This window comes from Neodiprion virginianus, chromosome 1 (genome assembly GCF_021901495.1).
Source record: "Neodiprion virginianus isolate iyNeoVirg1 chromosome 1, iyNeoVirg1.1, whole genome shotgun sequence".
In the NCBI taxonomy this organism is placed as follows: domain Eukaryota; kingdom Metazoa; phylum Arthropoda; class Insecta; order Hymenoptera; family Diprionidae; genus Neodiprion; species Neodiprion virginianus.
In genome coordinates this window covers 70865-85330 of record NC_060877.1, presented here as the reverse complement: position 1 = coordinate 85330, position 14466 = coordinate 70865, and the positions used below count along the sequence as shown (strand labels likewise).

General features: G+C 40.2%; 1 protein-coding gene and 1 long non-coding RNA gene across 2 annotated transcripts; one reads left to right on the top strand and one right to left on the bottom strand.

Moving 5' to 3' along the window:
* Positions 1–2: 2 nt before the first annotated feature.
* LOC124310171 (ankyrin-3-like) lies at positions 3–13166 on the top strand. Its single transcript, XM_046773933.1, has 11 exons — positions 3–142; positions 302–354; positions 3194–3295; positions 5060–5192; positions 5707–5870; positions 5999–6154; positions 7146–7274; positions 9068–9265; positions 9610–9906; positions 11546–11743; positions 12658–13166. The coding sequence occupies exons 2-11, from the start codon at positions 304–306 to the stop codon at positions 12898–12900; spliced, it is 1671 nt and encodes a 556-aa protein (XP_046629889.1). The 5' UTR covers positions 3–142; positions 302–303; the 3' UTR covers positions 12901–13166.
* On the bottom strand, positions 3087–4921 carry LOC124310180 (uncharacterized). The gene is made up of 3 exons (XR_006909641.1): positions 4670–4921; positions 3512–3549; positions 3087–3238 (listed from the first exon to the last, which is right to left on the bottom strand). It is a non-coding gene; the product is annotated as an uncharacterized LOC124310180 (long non-coding RNA).
* Positions 13167–14466: the final 1300 nt, after the last annotated feature.

Below are 14466 nucleotides of genomic sequence, written 5' to 3'. Positions count from 1 at the left end.
AGCGCAGAATAAGTTGACCAACGGTTTACAAATCTATAAATAAGCAATTTTAGATGTGCCATTGCTTTTACCACGGCCGCACTTGCGTCTTCGCGACACAGAGCTTACCGACTCGTATAAATTACTTCACGGTGTTGCTCAGGTAAGCTTTCGAATATTGAAAAAAAAAAATAATTAACAAGTGTTGATGTATAATGCAATATATGCTGTACATTTTCTTATGATATTATATAGTACCTACTATTCAACTATTTGTGAAACTGGCCAGATATAAGTTGAGTGCAGTTTAATTATTATTTAGAAATGACGAGAGAGCTGCACATCATTCCGAGCATCCCGATAAAGCTACAGGAGGTAAGATGATATTACGCAATCAATGAGCTGCCAAGTGATAGTAAACATACGCGTTGTATAAACATAAAAATATGAATAGCAAAGGCATACCCCTCATCCATTTCTGTTATTTTAATGAACGTGCACTCCTTCACCCGAAACGGGGCAACCAATAGCTAGTTCCTTGGATCTCTTCCAGCTAACCGAGTTGAGTGTCTATTTTCGGATAAGGTTGTATATCACACTTTAACAACCGGTTGTACATCTTGAACTTATGCCTATGCGCCTATCCCTCGAAAACTAAATGTTAGGGACGGGGCGACGATGTCGGTAAATCGTCACATATTACACACGGTTACTTAGATAAGAATTAAATATTGTTTATTTCCGACTAACCCGTAATAGGTACTTTATTGACCTGAGAAGCGAAACAAAAGTAGCATGCGATTCCCTCATGTTTTTCCCGCAAATTTACTTATTCCCCTCATTTGCGGGGAACATGTATTATTTCCCGCAAATTCGAAATGCTCCGCTTTTGTAGGTGGATCCCACTTTTGAAGTTAATAAAGTGGCCACGTTACGGTTAAGTCAGGAATAAATTCCTACGTGTAACATGGGAATAAAAGCCGATTATTCCCTCGGTTGATCACTGCCCTCACTTCGCTCATCCAGTAAACCGTCGCCTGAGAATAACCTGTTCTACTTTATTCCCTTGTCGCGTAATGTACTATATTTATCCGCAATTGATATTTCTGCGTAGAGTGATGTAGTTTGGATGAAACAGAAAGAAATTTATTCGCTGATGAAGGTTTTATCTGGTTTTACGTAATTTCGTAAGACAAAGAGGGAATCAAGCTAAAACTAATTGCAAAGTGAAAACCAAATGGCTAAGGGTTTAAGTATTATTTCAGTATTCCCCGGACTTCTGTGGCAATACAGATGGAAAATTATTATAATGACTTTATGGACTACGATAATTATATTATCCACGATTATACTATCACTGTTTACACCGATCAGTGTAAAGGTAACTTTATAGGTAATTCTAAGCTGAAAGTAAATCGTATTTAATGTTCGGCAGCGTAATTGGAATTGTGGTGAACTTGACGATGAGAAAAATTCTCTGCACCTGCCATAATATTATAGGGTAGGCACGAGACGGACTGGTACGGAAGACGCGATCATGTCAAATACGATAATTAAATCGTGTCGTCTTGTTGCCTGGCAGACATATAATTTAAGCGATAGTGAGGAATGTCAACAACATCAGGGGGCATGCGTATGGTATGTATAAAGTTAACCGACGCGGCGCGGCGCGTGGCTTGTCTTGGCCAGCTGCGCAACTCTTATTGATCGCCAGAATCACGCATTTTAACGATGCCTTATGTATTCGACGTATTCTATACGTATACTTATAAAACGCACAAAAATAGAGATACATTCCATATGGGTACACTACAATATGACGGGATGTTCGCTGACATTGCCGTCACTCTCACAATCAGTCATTGTGCCGTATATTTTGTACGCGTGTAAGTATGGGTTAACCTTTACGAATCTCCCGTTTTTTTTTTTATCCTGCAGCAAGAACCCCGGTAAATAAGAACATATGTCCTTTGTACGGTTGACCATCTTGCGGGATGACTGGCTAGTAATAGCCGCATTACGAGAAGAATGCTTATATATTCCGCAGGCTGTACGATCTGGAGTGTAGTGCATTAACGCTAGTGGGGAATACAATGTCGCGACGCAGCTTCCAACCATGTAGCTTCATTCAAAAGAACCCTGTACGATTACCATCCCCTAGGTTTGCGCTTAATCGTTGAGGGACGCGTCTGCGCTGTTCTTCGATCCGTCGAGGCGGGTGGACGGGCGGCCCCACCTATTCTCATCGGGTATATCACTTGCAGAGTGCATTGCGCTAGTACCGTAAAATTTCTCGGATAATAGTGTAGGAAGACGAAAGGCGGGACGGGACACCCGTCGATCTGCGAGACAGACATACCGGAGCCGAGATCATGGTCACGGATAACACGAATCAGGTGATTTAGCGATTCGGTACATTAATACTATAAAATAGGTGTATTTGATTTCTTACCGGGAATGGAGAATACCTATACGAGGGTGTTGGCAGAATCGAATAATCGTTCTCGTATCAACATCAGATCGACGTCAGCTCTATTCTTTATTTATAAAACTTGTATACTGTGCAATATGCATGCCGGCTACACACATACGATGATTCGCAGAACTTATCATGGTATGGCTGTAACGATGTGTTAAAATTTTCACCATACAACCCCGTCAAACGCTTAAATACAGACGTGGTATAATTAGTGATACCGATTTTGTCATTCTCTCGATAGTATACCTACAGTCGCAAATGTACATACCTGTAATATTATAATATAGCTATGGTAATATCATTTTTAAATTTATTTTCACATTTATTTATACTGGTTTTCACATCTTGTACTTTGGCACACACCGGTTTCTTCTCGACATATTATTCGATTAAAGGCGATCGCCTTTTAAAATATCTCTACTACGTCCATTCCGCACTGCGAATACGTCGCCGGGGTAGCACAATATGCCAGTTGCGTTGTGCAGTATAATATACTTCGTCCAGCTAATTCGATCCAATCACGCAACAACGAGTTCGTTCGCGTATACGGGGTGATAGACGGGAATATATGTCATGTGTCAGTGACAGCATGAACCTCACCCGATGTACCCTGCATGTACACATCATTCCGGCACGTACGACGAGTCTTCTTTGAGTACATTACTAAATAGTATAACAATAAATATGTAATAATTCCTTTAACAACAACAATTATGTCTTTGATATATCTTTCAGGCTGATGATACGACGGCACTCCTACGGGCTGCTCGATCCGGAAATCTGGAAAAAGTTGTGGAATATCTGGATACAGATTTGGACATCAATACAGCTAATTCGGTAAGATGCGCCGATTATCCGCTAACACCCCTTCCTCCGTTGTCCATCATTAAATCTATCGTTGTAACGTACAGTAGTTAATATATGGGATACAAATTTTAAAGATCACACTAACTACTTACAAGCTTTGAATTTTTAACTCCCAGAATTAATTCCGAATATATAATAGGGATCGATCGGACACTGTACCTAGATGAAACATACCTTGAAACATACCTAGTGTTAGCCTCTGACAGGTTATAGGCCGGAACAAACTGCGGGATAGAATAAAATAGAATATGATCAAGATCCACAAAATAGTATCAAGTAATAAGTAGTTCAAGGATACGATGTTGCTAATGCTAGTATACTAGACGTGGATTGTAAGGTTCAAATGCAGGCACATCGGCTGCCATACATAGGTGTAAGTAAATGTTCAACAAGTTAGGAGAAGATGAGTAAAGTGATGTTGAGAATTTACGGGGTATACGGTACAGGTCAACTTTAACGAGAGAGACGTAATGGAATTTACGAAGAGTGAAATCTGGAATTAACATGTTCCAAACATGTCATTGACGCAGCCACTTCCTGATGATTTGATTTAAAAGCTGCAAATGTCTGAGATAACTGTGAAGCAGAACTTTTACTTACCTATAACATATTTATAAGAATTGCGGGTATAGCCTGGCGATTAAATTCTCGACATTTCGGGTTTTAATCAGCCGTCAGAAAAAGAATCGGCATACGTTATCTACGGATAGAACTACCTTGACGCGCGTGCGGTAAAATGATATTGTGACGAACCAGTACACCGCGGGGCCCTCAACGATAACCGTGAGGTCAAACTATATGCATCAGTTAGCACAGGGCATATGCAATATAAATAGGTACAATGGTATAATACGAAGACCCTTCAAGATACCCATAGGGTCCGGTCCACCGAGTCCTCATATTACGAATGAACTGAAATGCGTTTCGTTAAAGCGAACGGAACGACGTCGGCTGAATCTTGAAAAGAAAGAACATTTCGAAGAGTCTCACAATCATCTCTCTCTCTCTCTCTCTCTCTCTCTCTCTCTCTCTCTCTCTCTCTCTCTCTCTTATGTTCCTCACTCTGATACATGTTTCTGTTCTTTACGTTCTATCGAGAGTTCAATATTGTAATGTATTGTTGTCCTTAGGGGGTACCTTGCCCCAGGACATTCTGAATAAACGCTTTTCTCTCTCTCTCTCTCTCTCTCTCTCTCTCTCTCTCTCTCTCTCTCTCTCTCTCACTCACTCGGGTCTGACGTCCAGTCATAAATAATAAATAATCTTTTATAATTTCTCATGTTTTTTACAAGCCTGCCCTCTATACATATGCATATATATACACCTATATACCTATATACCGACCGTAGTAGCTCACAATCAGGTCCTAGCACTCGTGGCTGCGAAGTGAGAGGGCTCGGGTTCAAATCCCTGGTTTGTCCATTCGGTCCTGAGCGACAACTTGCAAAAATGTAGGACGGGTCGCGCCATTTAGGCGCTGGGTTGCTGGTCGTTGCTTTGGACTTGTGTCCGGCTATACATGGACAAGGTTTTCGGCAGTTCCACTTGTCCCTCGTGCAAATGCGGGTGTTTCTACTACGACTGCCGAAAAACTCCTGCTATACTCCTTACTTCCTCTCACCGATTGCAAATATAATTTTGATTAATAAGGAATTATTATTATTATATATGACTATCAGTATATAAGGTACTATACCTATGTATACTATATAGAAAATATTAATTGTCTTACAGAACGGATTGAATGCATTGCACTTGGCATCAAAGGATGGACACGTGGAGATTGTGACAGAACTTTTGAAGCGTGGTGCTCGTGTCGATGCCGCAACAAAGAAAGGAAATACTGCTCTTCACATAGCTTCGTTAGGTAAGGCAATTCGTTACGTATATTACATGCGTAGGATACTTGAATATTTTTCAACGCAACGTTCTGTCCGCAACAAATTGTCCGCATACAGAGAGCGGCCGGAGAAGAAATGTGTCGATGGACCATAATTCGTTGTTGTAAACACGACATCTCGGGGTAATTTAGAAAAAGAAACATCTCGATTCGGTGCTTTCCGCACTTGTAACATGCAACATGTAGTACCATTCCTAATGTTTCATAACATACGTCTACGTATCACCTACTTCGAGGATCTATGCGAAATGTATTATCCAGACCAAGTTTATCAAGTAACTGCTCAGCCGTGTCGGTTTACACCTTTATGTTCGTCAGTACCTTTCGAAAGTCCGTATCAAAACCCTGAAAACTACTTCTTTTCGGGGCGCGATGACTCTCCTTATGCAAAGAGCTGCCCTCTACTGCATAGGTCATACTGTATTTTAATCATTGTCAGTCAGTTGTTCTTACATAATTTTCACTTGTCATATCGTTATAGCCGGCCAAGTGGAAATCGTGAATATCCTTCTACAGCACGGATCTACCGTAAACATACAGTCTCAAAATGGCTTTACACCTCTTTACATGGCAGCCCAAGAAAACCACGATCAAGTTGTCAAGATACTACTCTGTAACGGGGCCAATCAAAGTTTAGCGACTGAGGTACGAGAATTTGCTTGTATAGGCAAAAAATTTGATTATTACAAACGACCCATACCTATGTATGTATGTATGCATGTTTGTATGTACTTCATTATGACAGATTAGTATATCACACTTATGTATAATAGGATGGATTCACACCACTTGCTGTGGCAATGCAGCAGGGCCACGATAAGGTTGTCAGCGTATTACTGGAGAACGATTCCAAGGGTAAAGTTCGGCTACCCGCGCTTCATATAGCGGCTAAGAAGGATGATTGCAAGGCCGCAGATTTGTTATTACAGGTAAGCCATGGATTTTATATCGCGAGGATTCAGTCTCACATCTCTCCGCGTATTCTACTATCATTGGCCTGCAGAAGGGCGGGCCGCTTCACCGAATCCTCATGGTATATGATTTATACCGTTGAATAAAGAGGTGAAAAAAAGGAAGAAGCAGAGAAAGTGCAACACACCAATTGCCGAGACATTCTAATGTTTATCATTGTCGCCGCGACATAATATTATGTATTTTTGGGCGGTCGGGGATTCACTCGACTGTTGCGATTATAGTTCCGAGTCACGGGTAAAGGGTTGGTCGACAATACAGGCACACAAAAAAAGTATCTCTATACCCATGTGTTTTCGGACATACTGCCTGAAACATTAGTTCGTTGCCTTCGACATTGCAAAATTTTTCGATGCGCAGGTAGAGTGAAAATATCCGACACATAACTCGAAGTATAATATACGTATATACCACCGTATATACAACACCGGATTCAGATTCAGCATGTCCAACAACATACAAGTTAGGTGGCTTAGTCCGCCGGACAAGACACTTTTATTTTGGTGCCTGTATAATTGACAAAAAAGAAACTATAAGTAATATTTTAAAGTTTTGACACATTTCTTGAGTATATTTTCAAATTACATTATTTATCTGGATGAAAATTTCACGTGTAATTCTTATATTGCAAGACAGTAAAATATATTCGCGCAAGTTTGTGCAGAGATATTTAAAGTTTCATGTAAATTTTTCGAGTTTATCCGAAGCGCTTTTCGGCACTTTACTACCTGAATGCTTGGTGACTTTTCTGGATTCAGCAGCAGCAGTCTACTTTCTTCTTTCAATATTTTTCTTCATTTTTCCAGAAAACTGATCCATTTCTCTGTAATCACACGATCGCATAAATTAATGGTACAAAATCAGCAAAATATTTCACTGAACAAACTGGATAATTAATTTTTGTTTAACCCTTACTCAACATTAGTACAGTTATGTAAATACCCGCAGAACGATCACAAGCCAGACGTCACTTCAAAGAGTGGGTTCACACCTCTGCACATTGCAGCGCATTACAGTAATGAAGAAATTGCAGGTCTCTTAATAAAGAGGGGAGCAGATGTGAATTACTTAGCTAAGGTAAGAAAATTATACTTCTGATTAGACTTGTATAAATGTATACCTGTATTCCTACGTTATACACGTAGGGACAAACTTTTAGCAGCATATCTGTCACGGGAAATAATTGAGTGGTATTTAATTGTCGAATATTTGATCAGAGTGGTACAAATGATACCTCGAATGAAAAATGATTTTGAAGCTGAAAATCTTGACTTCAAGCTCCATTCTCCAGACTTAGTCTATACTCATTGTTTCTCAAATAATCCTACCTTTTAAGTCACTCATGTCAAATCTGTAAAGTGAACCTTCGACTTCGCGCAATCATGCACGATTAACAACTTTTTTTTTTTTTTAGATTTTCGAAGTAACCAAAAAAATACTTTCAAAAAAATTTTGATCTTACGTAACAAGAGAAAAAATCCTCTTTGACTCGAGTCTATCTTTGGTATCAAAGGACATACCTAGGAGAAATTGAAAAGAGGCTTTTCACGGGAAATCTCTATTCTTCAAGATGATAACACGGGAACACATGATTGCCATTTTTACAGAAGCTGTGTTGCGGTTAAGCTTAAATTTCGATCACCGAATTCTAAGGGCCATTTTTGGAAAGTTGTCTAATCTATCAGTGACATCGCGGGTAATTTTTGATCAAAGATTCAGAGAGGCAATTCTTTCTTCTGATGCTGGATAACTTGGCGAGCAAAAATCGCAGACAAAATTTAAGAAAACAAACAATCGTTCGTCGCGCATCACTATACGCAAGGTTCAAGATTCACTTTACAAATTTGGCATGAATGGCTGAAAGATAGGATTACTTGAGTCAAAATGCGTATAGACTAAACCTGGGGAATGGAGCTTAATATAAGGATGTACAGGCGTCTGGGTCGAAATCGTGCTAGGTCGTTGAAAATTATACGGGCCCGTTAATCGTTTCCACGAGCGTATTATTTTCCACAATAAGAATAATATATGAGGGATTCTCCGTCAACTCGGCCACGTTTTTTTCGACCATCTCAGATCTGCCCCATAACTGGTTATATCAAAGTACTACTAAAAGGTACTCTATGTGAATTTTTTCAGATTTTCTAATTCATTATTTGAGAAATTGCCGTTTTTTTTCAAATGAATATATCACGCAAACTTGGAGTAACTGGAAAAAAAATGACTCTACATAAAAGTTGTAGTTTCTTGTTAGCTTTCGAGAGGAATTTTTGAAAAAATTTGTATGTTCCGTCAACGCTGAGTTTTTTAACAAAAAAGGAAGAAATTATTTTTTTTATTCAAAAAGGACCCGTTTTCTTTTGCTGAAAAAATTACAGACAAATTAAACAAATTCGGTCGAGGTTCCGGTATAAAAAAATTAATTTGTATGGCTTCATTTTTTTTACCCTAGAACCTCGATCCGTGCCGCTCTGGCGATTTTTTGGCGATATTGTCACACATATTCGAAGACCCTGTAATTTTGTCGGCAAAAAAAAGGGTCCTTTTTGAATAAAAAAAATAATTTCTTCCTTTTTTGGTAAAAAATCAGCGTTACCGGAACGTAAAAATTTTTTCAAAAATTCCTCTCGAAAGCTAACAAAAAATTACAACTTTTATGAATAGTCATTTTTTTTCAGTTACTCCAAGTTTGCGTGATATATTCATTTGAAAAAGAACGGCAATTTCACAAATAATGAATTAGAAAATCTGAAAAGATTCACATAGAGTACCTTTTAGTAGTACTTTGATATAACCAGTTAGGGGCAGATCTGAGATGGTCGAAAAAAAAGTGGCCGAATTGACGGAGAATCCCTCATATTTGACTGCAGCACAACATTAGTCCACTTCACGTCGCTGCCAAATGGGGAAAGATCAATATGGTGAAGTTATTGTTGGAAAACTCAGCAACGATAGACGCAAAGACACGAGATGGCTTGACGCCGTTACATTGTGCGGCAAGATCGGGGCACGATCAAGTCGTTGCAGTTCTTCTTGAAAATTCAGCACCGATCAGTGCACGAACCAAGGTGAGAAGGACGCTCCGATACTGTGTTTAATTTGATGATCGTACTTCTATAATCACACTGCATCCCATTATGTGAGTATTCGTGCACCAAATGTTAATAATGGGATCTACCCACGAACGTCTCTGAGAACACCCTTTCTAACCACGCGTTTTTACCTGACAATAAGAACCCAAGCAGGTCTGCCTGACAAAGGCCCTTGCCGTCTTGTTGAGGATTTGAAAAATATTCCACTCGTACTTTTTCGTCACTGTGGCCGAACATCAAGCTCCTGCTCTATACGTTATACCACATGCGGATATGAGATGTTGCATATTTACACTACACTAGGTAATATGTGTTACTAGAATGGTTTGGCGCCTCTACACATGGCTTCGCAAGGGGATCACGTGGACGCCGCGAGGGTTCTTCTGTATCACCGGGCACCGGTGGACGAGGTGACCATAGATTATTTGACATCTCTGCACGTAGCAGCCCACTGCGGCCACGTGCGGGTCGCTAAACTCCTCCTGGACCGCAGGGCTGATCCGAACGCGCGGGCTTTGAATGGGTTCACTCCCCTTCATATCGCCTGCAAGAAGAACCGTATAAAAGTGGTTGAGCTCCTCATCAAGCACGGTGCCTCCATCGAATCTACTACCGAGGTAAACAACTTCTGGCTGCATGTAAATGCGTAGGTATAGTATACGTAAAATACGTACCTACACCGATACTGTGTGAGAAAGTAATTTCCGGGAGCATATTATACATACCCATTGCGATGCGCGTTAAATGAAATGTGAATGCTGCGAGCAAGTACCGGGGCAATTCAATATTACACAACGGAGTCACCTCATCCGAGGCCTGCAAAATGAGGATAGTAAAGTACAAGTGAAATTTCGTTATCGCAAATATGTGACAAAGGTATCGATAGGACAACGGTATAATTATTTTTCCTATTTGATATACATACATTTTACCTTACCTACAATTGACCCGATATTTCAAAATCGTCCATTTTCTCAGACATTCAGTTGGCTGAAGCTTGGTACCTACCCAGGGGTCTATGAGAAACCCGGTTACGTGTCTAAGTTCGAAATTGAGAAATTCAGAATAGTGGATTCAAAGAGTTGGTTGTTCCGAATTTCTAAATATTGATTTCAGATTTATAATCAGTGATCTCAGAAAAGCCGTGGTAACACAGTTTCATCGAAATAAGATAACTTGTTGCATTTCCGTCAAGTGCCTTGGATCTGCCATTTTGAATTCCCAAATTTAGAGCTAAGATTTGGAGTTGGGGACCTCAAAAAACCTCTCAATTTCTAGCCTTTATTTAACGGGAGGTAGGGATAAATGTATGACAATAAAATAACTATTTGCCTTTGTCGCATCATAGCTTGGTCAATATGCGCTTTGTAGCAATTATATTTTACTGTCCTTATTTTTCATGCACAACACCGCTATGAAGTTACTACATCCCGTGGTCTAGCACGACCAACGACCGAACTGATTACGTCAGGTACAGTGAATTTCCCACTCAATTAGATGGTTCTGCGAACAGCATGTACGACTTTTGGTACCTCGATCATCCACATTAGAGTTTGTCGACTTTCGTATTACAATATGACAGCTCCCTATGGGGGCTTTGCATGAAATCAACGAGTATACAGAAGGCCATATTGTTCTGGCCCGCGATCAGTAACCGAACCGAACATGGCAGCGGCCGTGAATTTGTCACCCAATTAGTATTTCTAGCAGCCACGGCTCTTGGTGCTCAATTAATATTGTGCTCCCATTAGAGTCGAAAATGAAATCATTGCACAAAATTACCTGGTATTGCTTGCCCAGAGCATTGCCAATAAGTACGATTAATGCTAATTAGTAATCGGACATAAAATGATTTCCAGTGTAAGAGGTACACCAGAGTAAGGTCAAATCTGGCTACCCGCGTTTCAGTGGATCAAAAATGAGGCACTAACCATTGATGTTTCCCAATATTGTTATGGGAAAAATGATATTAAAACCAAACCAGCGCTATAGCGACACCTGGAGCTGACACGTTGTGTGTTATCATATGGCAAACTCCAATTTATTGCTTTCCTGCTAAAATTAGAGAGGTTAGATCCGACGTTATTCGGGTGTACAGCTATCTATAGTAGATACTATGGCATCCAATAAAATCGGTTTTGCCATAATATACCATTATAAGGAATTGTAATATCGTGTGCAGAAAGCCAAGGGGGCGCAGCTTATACCTATATTATATGACATCATTCAATTTTCTACAATTCTTATGTTTTCCAGTCTGGATTGACGCCCTTGCACGTGGCCAGTTTTATGGGGTGTATGAATATCGTTATATTCCTACTGCAGCACGAAGCCAATCCTGATGTCCCAACGGTGCGAGGCGAAACACCGTTACATCTTGCGGCTAGAGCTAACCAGACTGACATTATACGAATTTTGCTAAGAAATGGCGCCAAAGTTGACGCCCGTGCCAGGGTAAGATATTATTATAGAGAGGCTCGTTTCGATCTCCTCGGACCACCATTGTCATATGATTACATGCAGTCTCAAGGGCAAGGGGTAGAAAAGCAAATTAAGTGCACTTGTCCCGTTCCAATGGAAACCAACCAATTTCAGCTCTTATTGCAGCTGATGCAGGTTTCTTTTTATTCCGATGCCTTTTTTTCATTCAACCATCCCCGTGAGTGGTGATCAATGGTAAGCTGGTCATACCTAATTTCCACGTTGTCAGGTCCTGTTACAGGTACAATTATTTCACACACCGTTATTTCAATAAAATACAAGATCGGGAGTGGAGTATCGAATTGAAACAAATTGCTCACCGCGTTCCGTTTGCTTTCTCGCTCTGCGGCAAAGAAAAAAAAAAACATGCTTAGCTTCGAAATTCATTTCTTCAGAAAATGATGGGTTAGTGAGACTGAACGGTATTATATCCTTTGTTCTATTATACCGTCGTAAGATTTGAATAAGCTGACGGTCGATGTCCAACGCGCCCAATAATTTGCCGTCTGCGACTACGCGGATTTTCACCTGCGTCGTTATAATCACGGCTACTTGCGGTCGCTGATTCTGGCCATAAGTCTGACCTTTGAATTGCGATTTTTTTTTTTTTTAACAAACTGTAGTGTGGCCGATGCGTCCGTCGACGAGTAAAAAAAGTAGTTAAACATCATCTCATTTTCATAAATATCGCGTGGGCCTCGGAATCTTTGAGTTGCTGATTAGAAACGAATGAGGTATACCATGCGTGATAGTAAATTGCGCGCAATATACATATTGCGTTGATCCCACACAATTTGTGATACATATCTATTTGTGGGTGTGACACGGGCGTGGATTATTATAGTATTAGATGAATTATATTCGGATGTCTACCGGTGTTTATTCAGGAACAACAAACGCCGTTGCACGTGGCGTCTCGACTTGGGAACGTGGACATCGTTATGCTTCTCCTGCAGCACGGGGCTGCTGTGGATACGGCGACCAAGGACATGTACACGGCGTTGCATATCGCGGCTAAGGAGGGACAGGAGGAGGTAACGTACATGGAGATTTCCAAATTAGCCGACTATATCAACGCACATAATAGTATCTATCTCTTCTGGACACGGCACCAAGAATATTTAATTTAATTTCATTTCATTTCATTCAGTTTATATAAGAATTCATCGCGTCCGCTGTAGAGACAATATGAGCTTTTAGTTGTAATTATATGCATACACCTATTCTCCTTCATATCAAAATTGGCATGGACGAACCCCAGCCCAGCCCACCCCACCCCACCTCATCAGTCACGCATATACGTACTTTATTTCTCTCTTTCTTTCTCATGTATCATATTTCCATTTTCGTACATTTTGTCGTTGGTAGTTGAATAAATATATGATTTGTTTGTGTATTCGCAACTCTTTATTTGCTACCCTTTTCAATATCGAGACGGACTAGAACCGCAGAGCCTTAAGGGAGAAGCGTAATCTTTGGCTAAAGATATGGTTCCAGTTTTTTCGCTTGCAGATACCGCTGTGATCGTGCAAAACCCTCCGCTACCAGGATCTAACCACGAGCGCGTACATATGTAAAGGTCGTATTTACGAGCTCACACTTGAATCATGTACTTGCGCACAGCGCGTCGCGCATCCTTTAGCATTATAACGGTTGTAGCCGAGTAACAAGATAAATATAGACAGGGCAAGGGCTCTAATCCAGTGACAGAAAACAGTCAATCCTTAATGGTATCACAGCTCCTAGATTGGCGTGCAGCCAATATGCACCGTATCGCTGTACTCGGCTTCTGATTGAGTCGGCAATGCGCGGCTCAGAAGTATCTAGGTACTCGAAGAGAAAAAGGTCGTGAAATCAACCGAATAGATTAAGCTGGTGGAAAATTTTTTGCTTCAATCATTATTTTGTGAAAATGAATATAACGTAGTTAACGTACAACAAATCCTGTCAAGTCAAGTCAACCGGATGAGTTATTTAAACTATGCAGTTAATTTGATTGAACATTTGTCAGTCCCAAACAATTTTCAGTTGTGTCAACTCAACGATCCGTTTGAAGAAGAGGATACCTGCCATTAACTGCGTGTAATCGCTTCGACTGAATATTTTTTATCACCAAAGAATTCAGTATTGCGCGGAATCAAAGAGCCTGTCCGAAAATTGCCTCATCTTGGGGCCTGATCGGATTTTTCTGAAACAAAGCCCCGCGAACATGACACGTGCCATTCATTGTTCACAATGATACACTGAATATATTCACCAAATTTCAGTTAAAAATATTAAAAACGGTGAAAGTTATACACTTTGAAAGGATAACATTTCTCGAAATCAATTTTGAAGAAATTAAAAATACGATGAAATTGTGATCAAATGCATTTTCGTTTTTTATTGATAACAAACAGTGGCAATATGGCTGACAATGAGATAAACTACATTTCCACCTATGCGTCCGAACGGTCCCGCTCTCTTGTTGTTTCCGAGTTTTTTTGACCCTGTTTTTGCTTATTCAATAATGTTCAGATTATCCGAAAATTAGAGACTGGTAGAGAGAATATACTATAATGTGTACGTCCAGGCTGGATTCTCTCATGTAACAAAGGTGAAAAATATTACTCCGGAATCGATACGTTGCCAGACTTGACTCTTGTCAGTTCATTTTGTAGATAATATTTCAGGTTATTTGATGCAAAAGCCCCATA